Raw genomic sequence first — 14,834 nt, forward strand, 5'->3', positions numbered from 1 at the left:
ACTGGATGCTAAGTGCTCACGCACCTACGGAGACGGCTTAAAACTATCAAAGTGACGCGTTTTATGATGAACTCAATGCGTTCTGAAACGTTTCCACGTCCACTTTTTTTAAAGTACAGCCAACAGGTGTTATTGTTAGAATCGACGCGAATGCGAACATGGACCTGAACAACAATCCGATAAGCTAGGAAACCGGTATAATCCAGCGAAACGCACTTCGGACTGTAGCAACCACCTGGTCGACTTATGTCAGCAGACGGGTCTCAGCATCGCTTCCTTATTAAAGAAGAATCATCGATGCCATCAGCTTGCTTGGCAGACATCACCACTTTTAATACTGAAGAGCAGCGCACACAGAAGATGAGGACTCTAAAATTTCACCTCGACTACATTCTGACGAGCAACATTCCTTAATAGAATATTCGAAAATCTAGAGGTGTCTGGAACGTCGCATTCGACTCTGACCACCGCGTCCAGTCCTCCCCAGTTTCAAGATACGGTTTTACAAGAGAAACCGAGGAGTTCCTCCTCAATCAAAAATCGACATAGCAGGTCTGAAAGACGAAGAATGCAGAACGAAATTCCACCATTAAGTGTATGTTCATTTTGGAATGCGGATCAAGAAGAATCCTTGCGATGCAGAATCCTTCACAAAGCGCCTCCAGTACGCTGCAAAGAAAACGCTCCCGGTTCTACTGTAGCGGAAGGAGTTCGCCTTTGCATCTGTGGAGAAAAGAGACACGTACAACTCTGTGTATACCACCCGCAACACCGGTGATTTCAACCAGAAAAAGCGTCGGAGTAGAAAGTTGCGTCGTTATCTGAAAAGAGACCGGGAAAACGAATAGACGTCAGGAGCCAAGGAGTTTGAAAAGGCGTTTGAGGGCAAGAACTCGCGGGAAGCTTATGCTCTATTTAAACAGTATAACGGGAAAGTTAAAAGATGTTCTCCAGTTCTCACCACTGCCAATGGATTGGATGTCGGTGAAGCAACCTTACCAAACTGGAGATGTCACTTCAAGACCTTGTCGAAACGACAAGCGCCATCAGCTCTTGAAATCGAGCATGTTCATAGGCCGAAATATGCGGTTAACGAAGAACCACCGATCGGGAATCCAGAAAAAAAAAAGTAGAAAAATTGGTGGAGACGACGGAATTAGCGCAGAAATGCTGAGATATCTTTCTCCATCTGGGATTCGTGAAATGACGAGAGGTAACCATCATTTAACAAACGAAGTAAAGGATAGGCAACAAATCGATGCTTGCAAACGGCGGTACGGTAAGCATAGTGGCGACCATCCATCGGATTGTGACCTTAAGATGTGCCTGCGGAGATACCGTGCTCCTGCAAGCCATTTTTCTCATATTACTAGACGATCAGAGCAGGAAACCAGTCGAACGAGATTACATAATAACTTACTAATTCATTACTTCTAGTATACTGAAAAGTGAAATGAGAATTCAAATGGGAAAAGAAGAGTTTGAATAAAAAGTTAAGGAGCGAACAAGCAATATCCAAGTATTTCTAACTTCAATCATAGTTCTACCCTTCGATATCTACCGTGGTTCAACGTTGTTCTTCTTCGTCATAAATTTAGAGAGTGATTATAGTAAACGGCTAGACGGATACTGTACGTTTGAAGCCTGCGTAAAACTTCTAAGCGAGCCAGATTAAAGGCATCACCCCACGAATCTGAGATGATAGGGGTTCCAGGTTGGTTATGCCTAAACGGAGTCGCAGATTGTGGGGAAGACAGTGATTCCATCCATTTCTCTCTGTATCAGCGAAAACGGACGACCCCGGAATGCTGGTTTTTTATGACGTCCTTTTTGCAGCGCGCCACTCTTGTGCCCCCGCCTGCAATTCGCAGGAATCACTCTTCGACGAATCGCAGGCGGGGCGGGGCGCAAACGTTCCGCATTGCAACAAAAGCCTCTATAAGAAACAGGTTTGTCACACTGATACAAGGAGAAAATGACGGAATCACCCTCTTCCCCACAATCTACGACCACGTACAGGCATAACCCACCTGAAACCCGTACCACCCCAGATTCGTGAGGTGATGCCTTTAATGCAGATTTTTTCCTATGGTGAAAATACATTACTGCGAACTGGTCTTTGAGGAATCAGCCGAAACTTCTGAACTAGCGAAAACGGTTTTTTTGCTAAGTATTACGACTACAAAAAATGAAAATCGTACGCAAAAAATGGGACAGTAGTTAAATGCTCAAAAACGAAGATCTTAGAGGCAACCTAGGAGCAGAACAAACGATAAACCTAAAGGAAAAGGGCTTCGCTAATACTATGTAAGAATATTTGTGCAATATTATACAGACAATATTGAGAAACATAAAAGAAACGAAAAGAAGAGATCCAATCCAGCGCACAGTTATGTTACCAAACGTTTTACACCGACAGTAGGTGGATACATAGATGCGATAGTCGGAGCCGGTGCTCTGACCCCCATCACTTTTGAACGGTTGGGGAAAGGACCTCCTTCACTTTAAACGGTTGGCAAAATTACCCCCTTCACTCTTAGACGGCTGGCGAAAGGACACCCTTCTCTTGAGCTGCACCCCATGAGCTAAACCCCCTTCACCTGAGGAGGGTCCGCCTTCTCCTTATCGCACCTATGGAGAGATATAGATCTTACTAGTTCGAATAGACCCAGGCAGCTAAAAGTTCCTTTTCTCAGTCGCGCAAATGTAATCTTGTGTAACCCGCAGCCTTTGTGATCCAGAATCTGTCCACACTACTTTGTGAGCTCTTCGTGTTGCTATGAGGAGTAGTGTAGCGTGATGCTGACAAAATCGAAAATTGTCGAGACGCGTCTTACACGATGCATCGATATATATAATCAACAACACGAACGCTTCTATGGTTCAAATCCCTTTTCTCCGCAATTCGAAAAGGAGTTGACTTACAGAGACAGACATCGAGAAGAACAAGATCAATTGAATCGATGCTCGAGGCCACGGTCAAGCGTGTACTTGGGACAGGATCAGCCCAAAGACGACCCTCCCTCATTCTTTCTAATAAATTTCTAATCTCTTTCTAATAAATCAGTAAAGACAATTCAAATTCAAATTAAAAACAATAAATAGAACTTTGAAAAAACATTTATAGCTTGGTGTAAAAAAAAAACCTAGAAAAACGATAGCAAAACGAAAAGAAAGGATGTGTTCTGTAGAGAAAAGTTTGAGCTGTAAAACAGACTAACTACCACTCTTGGAAATCTTGTGCCTTCTTTCAAAAATTAAGAAAAAGTTTAGATTTCGGCTGATTTTAGTTAACCTGCAATTAATCTTTTGGAGATCGAAAATTGAGGTTCTATTAGAAAATTCTTCCTTATGAAATGTTTCGAACAGATCAGAGATATGAGCTGAGTTAAAGGATTGTGTTCGAAGTTACACAAATTTTGACGCACACGCAGAAACTTTGTGCGCTTCTCCTCGCCGCATGACTACAGTACTGCGATTCAAAAAATCCGTCGCCGTCTTTTGATGGAGCATAAATGAGAAGTGTTCACTGCAAAAACCTCTTAGTATGTCTTGATTCTCTCTTAAGCTAGTTGAGGAAATAAAAAATAGAAGGAAAAATCTATTACTTAAAAACTTTACTATCAAAGAATATAAAAAAAGAATTTCGACGCCACTGTTTTACAAAAAAAAAAAAAAAAAAAAAACAGCAACTACAGCTGAAAGTTTAAAACTAGGAAAAGACACAAACACCAAATCTTGCAGTAATAGCGACAAAATGTTTCTCCTCAAAACTGCAAAATTGTACTGGATGAAATTCTATTGCCTTTTTTCCGCATAAAATGACGTCAAAAATTTTCTTTTTGAGTGACATGAAAAATCATCATTGTAGGATGAGACATAGCCTCACTTAGCTACGCTGAATGCAAAAATCTCACTTCTGCTATGGACTGATCCTTGATCGTTTCAATAAAAACTTCGATACGAACTGCGCTACCCACCAATGCCAGGTGCAGTTCTCACTTCCACCAAAGTACGCATTAGCTATTCTAATAAATAGACTGGTGTTCAATGTACTGAATTGGTCATAACAAAGGAGTGTCGAGGCAGTGTGCAAGCTAAAAAGGTAGTGAAGTTTGGCTCCTACAGTCTCTTAGTGCTCAATACGAAGTCACCTCTAGTTACTTTTATTCTATAACTAATCTTAGATGAAATAAGTAAACAAAAATTTTTTATGGTTACATTTAAGAGTAACATAATTTTCCAAAAGGATCAAAATCTTTATATAGTAACATGCATTTTAAACGACTTTTTTTCTATTTCGTTACCTTCACCTACTTTTATCACGTCATTTGCAGCGCATCATATTTATTAACGTACTCGATGGTAGAGTTTCGTAGACGAGTCGTAGCAGAGGAGTAGGAGTAGAACCGAATTTCGGACGTAGAAAGATCTCCTTCCACAACCTATCGATTGGCGAAAGCTTCACAATCAGCTTTCTGATTCGGTTACTTGCTTTTTTCAACGGTTATTTTACAACCACAAGTTATTTGTCGTTTGTGCGGTTGGCCGGACAGATACTACATTTTTGATAATTGAAACTTTTATTGCGTCCTCATAGAACGGTGAAGAGTGAAGAGGCTCTGATGAAGTTTTCCTGAATGCTTCTGAGCCATTATCTATGTAGTGGGAATGGTTAACATCAACTGCCTCGACTAACTCAAAGTCCACTCTATTTCTTTGTTAACGGGGCAATCTCCCGATTCTATCGTGACAAAAAAAAAAAAAAAAAAAAAAAAACTAAAACGTTAGCAGGGAAAGAATACAGGTTGAAACATACCGAAATTACGGAATCATATAGGACAGTAAGGAGAATACTTACAAATTACGAACTTGTGTACAGTGTCTTAGTGAACCCTACCACGTGCGGAATTGATTTAGTTGACTATCCGCCTCTGATGTAATATGGATTCGTGAACGGACTTTTATGTTCGGTAGCAGCGAAGCCCCAGCCGTACTGAGTCGCTCTTGCTGTAAAACTTGTTCCGACATGTATGCACTCTTGCATTGCCGCCGTATGGAAACCTCATCGGTAAATATAGAATTCGGGGTGTAGATTACGAAGGTCACCGTAGCCTCATTCAATTTCCCCAAATCGTCCTGAAGGACGGCGTGGAGACGGTTTGTTCCTAGTAGGTAGGTGAAGACGTGCTCCTGTTGTGCAAGCGTTGCGTCCACGACTGAGCTGCCAAAGATCAGTGAGGCCTCTCCACCAGCAAATTCAAGTGAAATCAATGAATAGGCTGCTGAGGGGACCGGGGTGTATGCGAGGAGGCGCGTTTTAACGAATCTCCTAGGAAAAAACGTCGTTTCCACGTTTTTCTTTAGGACGACTAGGGGTAACTGAACGGGGATACACTCACACTCGTAATCTACACCCGGAACTCTATATTTTCAATGCAGTTTCCATACACCGGCAATGCAAGAGTGCCTCGCACAGAAGAGCTGTGTCGGAGCTAGTTTTACAGCAAAAGCTACTCAGCGCGGTTGGGTCTTCGCCGTTACCGAACAGAAGGAAAACATAGATACCCGTTCATAAATCCGTTCCACATCAAAGTCGTAAGTAAACTAGATCAATTCCTCACGTGATCGACTTCAGTAAGAGCCGTTGTCGACCAGATTTGACAGATCTTCACAGAACGGATATCTGTGTTTTCTTATGTTTAGATGCAAATGCGTAACCAGTAAATTCCCATCAAGTGCTCGAGTTGTTAAGTGTTACGAAGACGGAATGTTGCTATAAGTAGAGTAGAGCAATGTTGGAGAAAACTGCCCTTTTCGACAAAATCTTCATGAGGATCTGATCTGCTTATACGGTTCAGCCAACTTCCAATTTTCTTAATATCTCACTAGCGCATACTAATACAATCCAACTAATGCCCATTCTAAGAGAATTTCACGTCAATGAGCAGAACTTTCATGTATGGGGTTTTGTATGGGCCCAAATCCAGTGAACAGAGTTGTGAAAATCAAATAGAAGTGAATTTTGTTTGGTTTCGTTTTTGCCCTGGTCGACTTGAAGCATGGTGAGCGACGGTTCTAGGTAATAGAGCTTTTCGCCTCCTGCAAGTATTAGCTTAAGCTTCATTTTTCGATGAAATTTTGTCTCGAAGGATTTGAAGAGCGGAATTATACGGGTATCACGTGAGCAGATTGATTATGTTGTCATCCTGTGGAAATTTATCTACCGAGTCTCGTGAAATACACTGCTGAAAAATCTGCCAAGCTTAAGAGTAGATTTCTACAAGAGATCCAGCAGTGAAAATACGCTGTTTTTCCCGTCCCTCAGTAGAGCTAAAGCCACATGACAGACTTAGAAGGCAACAGCGATAAACGGGAGCATTACTGCTGCTCGCATAATCGATGATAAAGAAAAGCGCAAGTGATACTTCAAGGCAGCAAGTTCGGTGAGAAATCCGATTCAATCCTAAACTTTCTTCGCAAACATGGTCAATTAGTTCGCATTGTAATGATCGAAGAAAACATTCGCCAAATATATGTATTGATCCAGTTCCCAATAGATTGATACAGGTGAATGAAGGTCCAGTAAAAGTCATGTGCTCTATAGATTTTAAACACAAAAGAGCTTCGCCACATGACGCAACAAAACAAGACAGATTAAGAAAATGTAGTTAGAGAGAAAATACTGCTTTCTTCTAGAACTACTACAGCAATCCACAAACTCTGATAGTACAACAAGAAAACTCCAGCAGAACACAGAGCAATTATTCGGCTTTTGAACCTTCATCCAAATCCGGACTACCTTTTTGTAACTACAGCATTCCGAATTTGGAATTCGGAATGCTATAGTTACAAAAAGAAAGCTACTTTCTAATCTTAATTGCTTCCAAACAACTTTCATCCAGAAAAAAAGAACGTACCGAATTTGAATCGAACAAATTCCGCTGCATTGTCTTCCCACATCTCTTCATCTGCTTTAGTGTATGACATCAAGTGAAACAGAACTGTCTTAATCAACTCCTGAAAAGACTTATAATTTAGATCCATGAAACTGGAAATTTACATCTATCAATATCGTACGAAAATGATTCACCTTTTAAACAATCATCAGGTTGTTTCGAACACACCTATTTGGAATGGAAACTCAAAACTTTCGTGAGCGGTTTCCCTCGAAATCCATGTTATTTCATCATAAACCAGCAGCATAAGCTCGAAAGCTGTTTTTGATGTATTACTATTGAAACATTTGTTGCATATTTCTCCTTACAATTTGGACTAGCTTCAGTCAACATACAAGAGGAAGGCAGTTCTTCTTGAAGTTTTCTATTTCGAACTGCTTCCCCTGTTAAACAATGAGGCAAAAATATTGTTTGTTTGAATCAGTTCCAGAAAATTACAAAATTTGTCGAAATTGATCAACAAACTTGGAAAAATTCATATTAATTTCTTTAACATACAAAACGTTTTCCTTCCTTCTTCATATCTTCTGGGAATATGTATCGCACGTTTTATTGCCAGCTATTATTTGCCATGCAGTATTCGAAATTTTCAATTTAATCAATTCTTGTATCTTCATATAGCGTGGAGTGTCAAGAGGACAAAACAGAGCACTTCCGACATTAATTGTTCTTTGCATTTGATTGGGATGATAAGACTGTTAAATGTGAGAATACTGTTGTACACTGAAAGGGAGCATTACTTGAAAACAGCGTTTGCCGTTTGTCCTAGTTCGCTTCGAAATTGGGAACTTTGACATCTAAAGCGGATCACACTCCAGTCGACCAATGATCGCGGGCTGAGGGAAAAGTCATTTTCCGCCAGTTATTTTGAAAGAAATGAAAAAAAAAAAAACTTTTGCAAATTTGTTGGCTGTATACTCTAAACTGTTGTTCTTCTCATCGTTCCCGTGAACTTTCTTCCATCCGTTTGTTTTTCTTCTAAATTTTCCATTCGATGCCCTACATGCACAGTACGAATTCCACAAGCCGTTTTAGCTTCAAGAGGGAACGAGACCTATAGTCTCACGTGAACCGTTGCTATTAATCGAGGCGATTAGGCCGCTGAGAGTGCGAGAAAAGGGCGACTCGCCCTTCTCTCGCACTCTCAGCGGCCTAATCGCCTCGATTAATAATCTAAAAAACAATATATATGTCAATAAAATTTTGAAAAAATCAAAATAGGACTACCCTTTGGGGTAAGAAATTCTCTGTCGAATGATATACAATCCTTTGAAAGTACTTTTTATTTCCATGTACATTTCTCACCTTGAGAGAAAAATATTACGATTTATTGCTTAGCTCAGTACAAAAGTCGGAACATAAACATGCTTTAAGTTGGAGAAATTTGCCACTTTTTGTACTAACTCTAAATACTTTTTTGAAACCTAACAGTATAGTGAAAGGGTACATACACTCACTCTAGAATTCCCTATTCCATATAAGGGCAACCAGTTTGGCTTGCAAAAATGCGCAGCTTTCCCTGTGAGGAGCATCGCACGTTGAATTCCATCTTTCTGACTATCTGGCAGGAGAAACCGTTGTTGGTCGTTCTCCATCTCCTTCACTTCCATTACGAAAGATATGCTCCCTTACATGTTGTATATATTCTTCTAGAGAAACATTCCAACATTCTTTTGATATACGGCACATATCTGTTGGTTTTCAACAAAAGGAGAAAAAAAAACCGTCAATTTCGACGTTTTCGGCATCCACATTCATTTCTTTCATCTTATATGGTGTAAGATGAAACAAATTTACGAACGGATTTATAATGAACTCCCTTCTGCCTCTTAGTAGACTATCCGTCTTGTAGCGTTTTCTTATTCCTTGTAAGGAAGTTAGGATAGAGGATGTATGACGTTATTTAAAAGCATCACCCCACAAATCTGAGGTGTTCCGGATTTCAGGTGGAGTATTCGTATACCGGATCGTAGATTATGGAGAGGTGGGTGGTTCCGTCCATTTCTTGCTAATTGGCGTAAAAACGGCCCGGAAGATACGGCGTGTGCACACGGCTGGCGCGCTCCAATCGAACACGTATAAAATAGCGCGCCGGAACGCTCGAAGCCGTATCTCCCGGACCGTTTTTTACGGCAATTAGGAAGAAATGGACGACATCACCCCCCTCTTCTTAATCTACGATCCCGAGATCCTGTATACGAGTACTCCACCTGAAATCCGTACCACCTCAGATTCGTGGAGTGATGCGTTAATCAGCGCTTTAATGCGCCAACGTGTTCACTTCACGTTCACAATTTAGAATCATTTGAAATTTACGAACGTGTGATTGGACTACAGGAACTTGCGCGGTCTAAACTGATTTTATTGTGCCAAGTCAGTATTTTTTTCCTCCAAGACAAGTCTGGTAGCAATTTAAACTCCAGAGGGATGAAAGATTCGGTTGGCACCAGGGCGCTTTCGAACATCGGTCGATAGTGTAGATACAGTAGAGCCTTTTTCCCGACTGCTCTGTTTCAGAGTGTTTCTGCAGGCGGAAGAGACGCGCTCCAATTGCAGATTCGCACTAAATGCTCATAGATGATTTGTCGCACATTCATTACGTACTCTATATTCTTACATTTCCCGAGGTGAAGAAGAAGAGGGTCACTTCGCCATTCAAAATGTGAAGTCTGGAATCGACCAACTAATAGAAGGCTCATTCTGCATCCTTCTGGTTGTGTTTTCCAAAAAGTTCTCAAAATGCATAAAGTGGAACTCGGTTGAAGACAGATCAGGTGAATATGGAGGAAGATTCAGTGCTTCATAGCTCAATTCGTTCAATTTTTGAAACATTGGATGTGCAATTTCTGGTCTGGCCATGTTGTGAGGAAATGGACCCTTTTTGTTGACAACTACTAGCTGTAGAGGTTGCAGTTTTCGATGCATTTTATCGTGGATGGTTTTCGACGAGGTTTGGGAGCTTTATTACGTGCTAACCGTTTGTAGTCGCCTATTGTCGTATATACGTAAATTCACAAACTTCTACTCGCTTGGTCTCATCTTCTTGATCGCTTACAGCAATCCCGCCAAAAAGTTGTTCATTACGATTACGTAGGAAAGACGACTACAACAGAAAGCTGTGATTTTTCTTTCGCTTCTAGTCAATTCATATGGCGTCCAGTTATCGAGCTGTCACGACCATAGAACGGTCAACGTTGAGTTCTTCGAAATCTTCTCGTATATTCATAAGAGGGTCTGCTTCTATGATGGTCCTCAGTTGGTCGCTGCTAATTTCTGACGGCCGCTCGCTAAGGTTCCCATCTTCAGTATTCTTGTCTCTACTGCGGAACTAAACCATCACTGCACGGTATGCTGGGTTAGCAGCTCCAAGGCCAAATCGCAACGTAGCCAGTAACGGCAGCCCTTTGCGCTGTGACCCAACTTCAAGTTGTATAAGGACATGGCTCGAAGTCTTTTCTTTCTTAGCATCATTTTCACCGATTATGGTAGAGCTGAGATGAGCACAAGCGATTTATTGCTTTAGCGATTTATTGCAACAAAAAAAAAAAATGAAGCAGGAAATTCACATTAAAACCATATCCAAGCGGTTACTGTCAACCATACAAAAACGACAGGACTTTTGCAAGAACCAAGTGTTTTGCTACATTGCTGGGACATCTACAAGGCTTTGGTTTCCAACGATTAGACTTATGTTTCATTTCCTCATGAAATTTTGAGACTAGCGTTTTTTGAAGTTATTGCTACCGCTGCAAGCATTAATAACAATAATTATGCATAATGTCATGGAAAATTGGAAATAAATCCTATTCCTAAGACCTAAAATTCTTGAGAAGGCATACTGCCAACAAAAGATACTATTGACTATTGATTTAATGAAGGATTTCGTTACGACGAAGAATGCTACGATGAAGAATGTTTGTATGAGTTGTCAGCGAAAAGGAATAAAGGGTACAACGAATTAAATGGGATGAAGGACGCTAACACCTTTATGGTTGGCTACCTGTGATGGATAATGTTTTAAGCTCTTCTTCAAAAGCAGTAAGAGAAGTACAAAGAGATCGACAATGAGTCGATTGACCGCAATACGGACAAGGGAGAGTTCCTCGCAAGTTCTGCTATGCCTTTAGAGGCATTTAGGACGAAGTCCTTTGGCGCTGATAATGTCGGCTCTTTAGGTGGACCATATGACACTCGGCAACGGTCACTAAACTCTCTTTCATCGCAGAAGTGATAACACATAACGTAGGAATATGGCACTGCACGGAAGCGATTGAAGGATTCGTTGTCTGTTTGACGAAAAGGGGAAACTGGAACAGTCCATGGAAGTCCATTTTCTCAATTGATTTTCTTGTCAGTCCCCGTTCCCGGTGAACGTCGCCGGCATTCGTAACATCGGTTTCGGTATTGTTTTTTCTGTTTTGCGCTTTTTGAAGGTTCGACTATTTTTCGCAGCAACTGTCTTATATATAACAAAAGTCTTATATATACTAAGGCTATTCATGCCCTTCCACATGAAAAGAGCGAGAAACTGTTAAAAAACAAAGAAGAGCAAGGAGGCTTGATGAGCTAGCGCAGTCGGTAAAAGGTTCGGCTGTGGGTCGATGAGCCGAAACTGCGCTGGAGCCAATGAAGCCTCCATCCGTTCAGTGTTGATAAGTGCCATGAACCAACTTGTCTGTGCAGATGAAAGCTGAGTTGATGCATCAGATCCCCTTCCCCACTTCGCACTAGGATAAATATCCTACGACAGGGAACTGGAATGATTGGCGCATCCCTAAGGGATTGATTGATCAGCGCCGTGCACTTTACTCACTAACCATACCATACCACCAGGGGGAAATGCTGCCTACACATACGGCACTGTGATTAAACTCTTCTTATCTTCCGGTCTTCTTATTCTGCCACTCCCATCAAATGTAGATAAACACAATCTTTCAAATTTTTCTGTACGAAATTTTTTTTGGAGGAATCAAGGAAATCTGTACATCTATTATCTAGAAAAAGGATTCACATACCAATGCATGAGGTTTCATGGTTCGCCAACAATGAGAATGAGCCACTGCAGTGTTCGTGAAAGATAGAGCGAGGAATAGTACCTTAGAATACAAGGAGTTCAGTAAAAGAAGGTTCTTCTTGGAATAAACTACATGTTACTCTGTCCGAGACAAAGATTCCATTGCGATGAGCGTTCAGTATCATCAACATCGCCGCCAGCGCAGGTCGAGACCAGTTCACCAAAAAGTGGTTGGCAAATGCAGCGTACTGCTTCTCAACTTGATTGGGAGAGCCGTATCTGAAGAAAAAGGAACAAAAAAAAAACGGTTAAAGAACAATGCTAGAAACAGAATGATAGATAAAAGAACAATGATAGAAACAGAATGATAGATTAAAGACCAATGACAGAAACCTCCACAACTGTTTACCGCCTCATAGTGGCGCGGAGATGACTCTGGGCGTCGAACTGCGATGCACAGCGGATGTTCGTCCTCCGGCAGGGTCTCCCAAGCTACCAAGGAGTTCGACACATCCGAAATTCCAACTTCTCGGAATCGGAAGTGTAGCTCAGAGTAAGCAACTGCTAAAATTCACCACCGTCTTGGCGAAATGACGCAAGGTGGCTCCCTGATCCATATAGGCTGGGCGACGACCTATGGTAAAAGGTAAGTTCGCCATGACAGGGCTGCTTAGTTTGCGGAAAAGTTTTTTTGCCACTCCAGTATATTCACTCGCTCAGTACCCTACACACTGGGCCCTGCCGTCTCAAACGTCGGACGGTATTGCGACCGGTAGAGGCGATCAAATCTCAGGTTGCTCAGGACGTCATTGATTCTGGACAAATGCGACCCACGCACCACTCGCCATGGAGACTGTCTCAGACTGGGTACTTACAACGCGAGAACAGTATCCACAGATGCTGACCTGCATGCCCTTCTGGGAGCTGCAGTGCGTATTAAATTTCACGTGATGGCTCTGCAGGAGACCAAGTGCAGAAGGAGCGACGTACGACAAATGACGGTACACTCGCCATTCGTGGAGATAAGGTTCCGTTGCGAAATGTAGGCGGGGTTGGCTTTGTTGTGCACCCATCTGTCGTCCATCTTGCCGGTTCTCACGAGATCCTGTCACCTCGCCTGGCCATTCTTCGCCTCCGCCCTCTGCGCCAAAAACCCATCAGTATTATCAACTGCTACTCACCAACATCAACAGCTGATGAATCTGAGTCGGACGCGTTTTACGAGGAGCTGAAATAAGTGATTCGCAACGAGAAGATTTGGACTAGGGGACTGGAATGAAAACGGCAATCGTCTCGCCAGGCTGTTGTCCACCGCTCGCCTCTTTCATGGGAACTCTCTTTTCATGAAGAAAGATCATCGTCGGTGGACATGGGAATCGCCCAATGGCGCGACTCGTGCGACGATCGACCACATACTCACCAACACGAGGTGATGTCTACTTGACATCTCAGTAGTACCATCCTTTTGTAGTGATTCTGATCATTGTCTTCGTGCGAAAATACGACTTAGCCACACGATGGAAAAGAACATCTGCTATCGGCCACGGAAGAGAAAATAAGTCGTCTACGACGATTGCGTACTCGAGGACTGGCACATCGAGGACGACCCAAACGTGAACTACGAGATGCTGCTCAGAGGATAACTGGCCTGTGCGCAGCTTCGAGGCGTTCTGGAAGCAGCACAAAGAAGAAGGAGTCTAAAGAAGTGCCGCAGAAATCTCCGCGAATCTAATATTCCGCAAGCAGCCTTGCTGAGCGAAGACAGGACTCGCACCTCCTCTCGTCGTGAGATGGAAATCATTACGGAGAGGTTCTACTCGAACCTTTTCCGTTCATCAACTTCTGTGTCAAGCCCGATCATCCCCACTGGTGAAGCTCCACCACGGATTCTCCCTTCGGAATTACGAGTCAATATCAAAAGCATGAAACCTGACACAGCCCCCGGACCTGATTTTATATCAGCAGACTTTCTTCGGGTTGGTGGCCATCCACTTCATGTAGTCTTAGCAGCGCACATGACATCCTACCTTCAGAAAGAGGATCCCAGACCAGTGGAAGACCTCGCAAATCGTTCTTGTCCATAAGAAAGGTGACCGAGAGGACCTTCGGAACTACCGTCCGGTATGCTTGCTGAGCGTGTTAAACGAAGTTTTCACCAAGATCATACTATCATATCTAGGACGGTGGATGAAGGCCAGCCTCAAGAACAAGGATTCCGTCAAGGGTTCAGCCACTTGGACCACATCCAGACCGTATTGAGGGTCATAGAGGTTTTCCAGGAATACCGCCTGCCCCTTGTTGTAACCTTCGTCGACTATGAGAAAGCCTTCGACAGCGTAGAAACGAACGCAATACTGTCAGCGCTGGTCGATCAAGGTATGGACGCTTCGTATGTGAGGACATTAGACAATTGCTACGATCGATGCAGCACGAAGACACGAAGATACAGCTACCCCAGCATACCCATTGGAAAGGGGGTACGGGAAAGCGATACTATATCGCCGAAGCTGTTCACGGCTGCATTGCAATGGATAATGAAGTCACTTTCCTGGGAAGAAAGGGGCATACGTTGATGGAAGATTTCTCTCGAACCTTCGTTTCGCGAACGACATTCTCTTTTCGAGCAGTACCAGTGAAGCAGAAACGATCCTCAACGAATTGAACGAAGCAGGGAAGAGTAGGACTGCGAATAAACGGAAAGAAGATACAGTTCATGAAGAACGCCTACTGCAACGACGGAGGAGGACAACTTGAAGGCTCCCAAATCGTGGAAACTTCGTCATACGTATACCTCGGACGTCCTATGAACATGGAAAACGACTTGAAGGAAAAACTGAATAGAAGAATGAGAACAGCACGGG

The 14,834-nt window shown here is 42.6% G+C and overlaps 1 protein-coding gene across 2 annotated transcripts in view; it reads right to left on the minus strand.

Moving 5' to 3' along the window:
- RB195_024189 (uncharacterized protein) overlaps positions 1 to 14,834 on the minus strand; it is a gene marked incomplete at both ends in the record, with an annotated part of 49,716 nt that overhangs the window by 26,298 nt on the left and 8,584 nt on the right. For both annotated transcript variants that reach the window (XM_064211873.1, XM_064211874.1), the window contains 3 exons: positions 6,921 to 7,020; positions 11,975 to 12,055; positions 12,114 to 12,252. In XM_064211873.1, the coding sequence (XP_064067754.1) occupies positions 6,921 to 7,020; positions 11,975 to 12,055; positions 12,114 to 12,252 (320 nt within the window). The remainder of the gene's footprint in view (positions 1 to 6,920; positions 7,021 to 11,974; positions 12,056 to 12,113; positions 12,253 to 14,834) is intronic.

Source organism: Necator americanus, chromosome X (genome assembly GCF_031761385.1).
Source record: "Necator americanus strain Aroian chromosome X, whole genome shotgun sequence".
NCBI classification, from domain to species: Eukaryota; Metazoa; Nematoda; class Chromadorea; order Rhabditida; family Ancylostomatidae; genus Necator; species Necator americanus.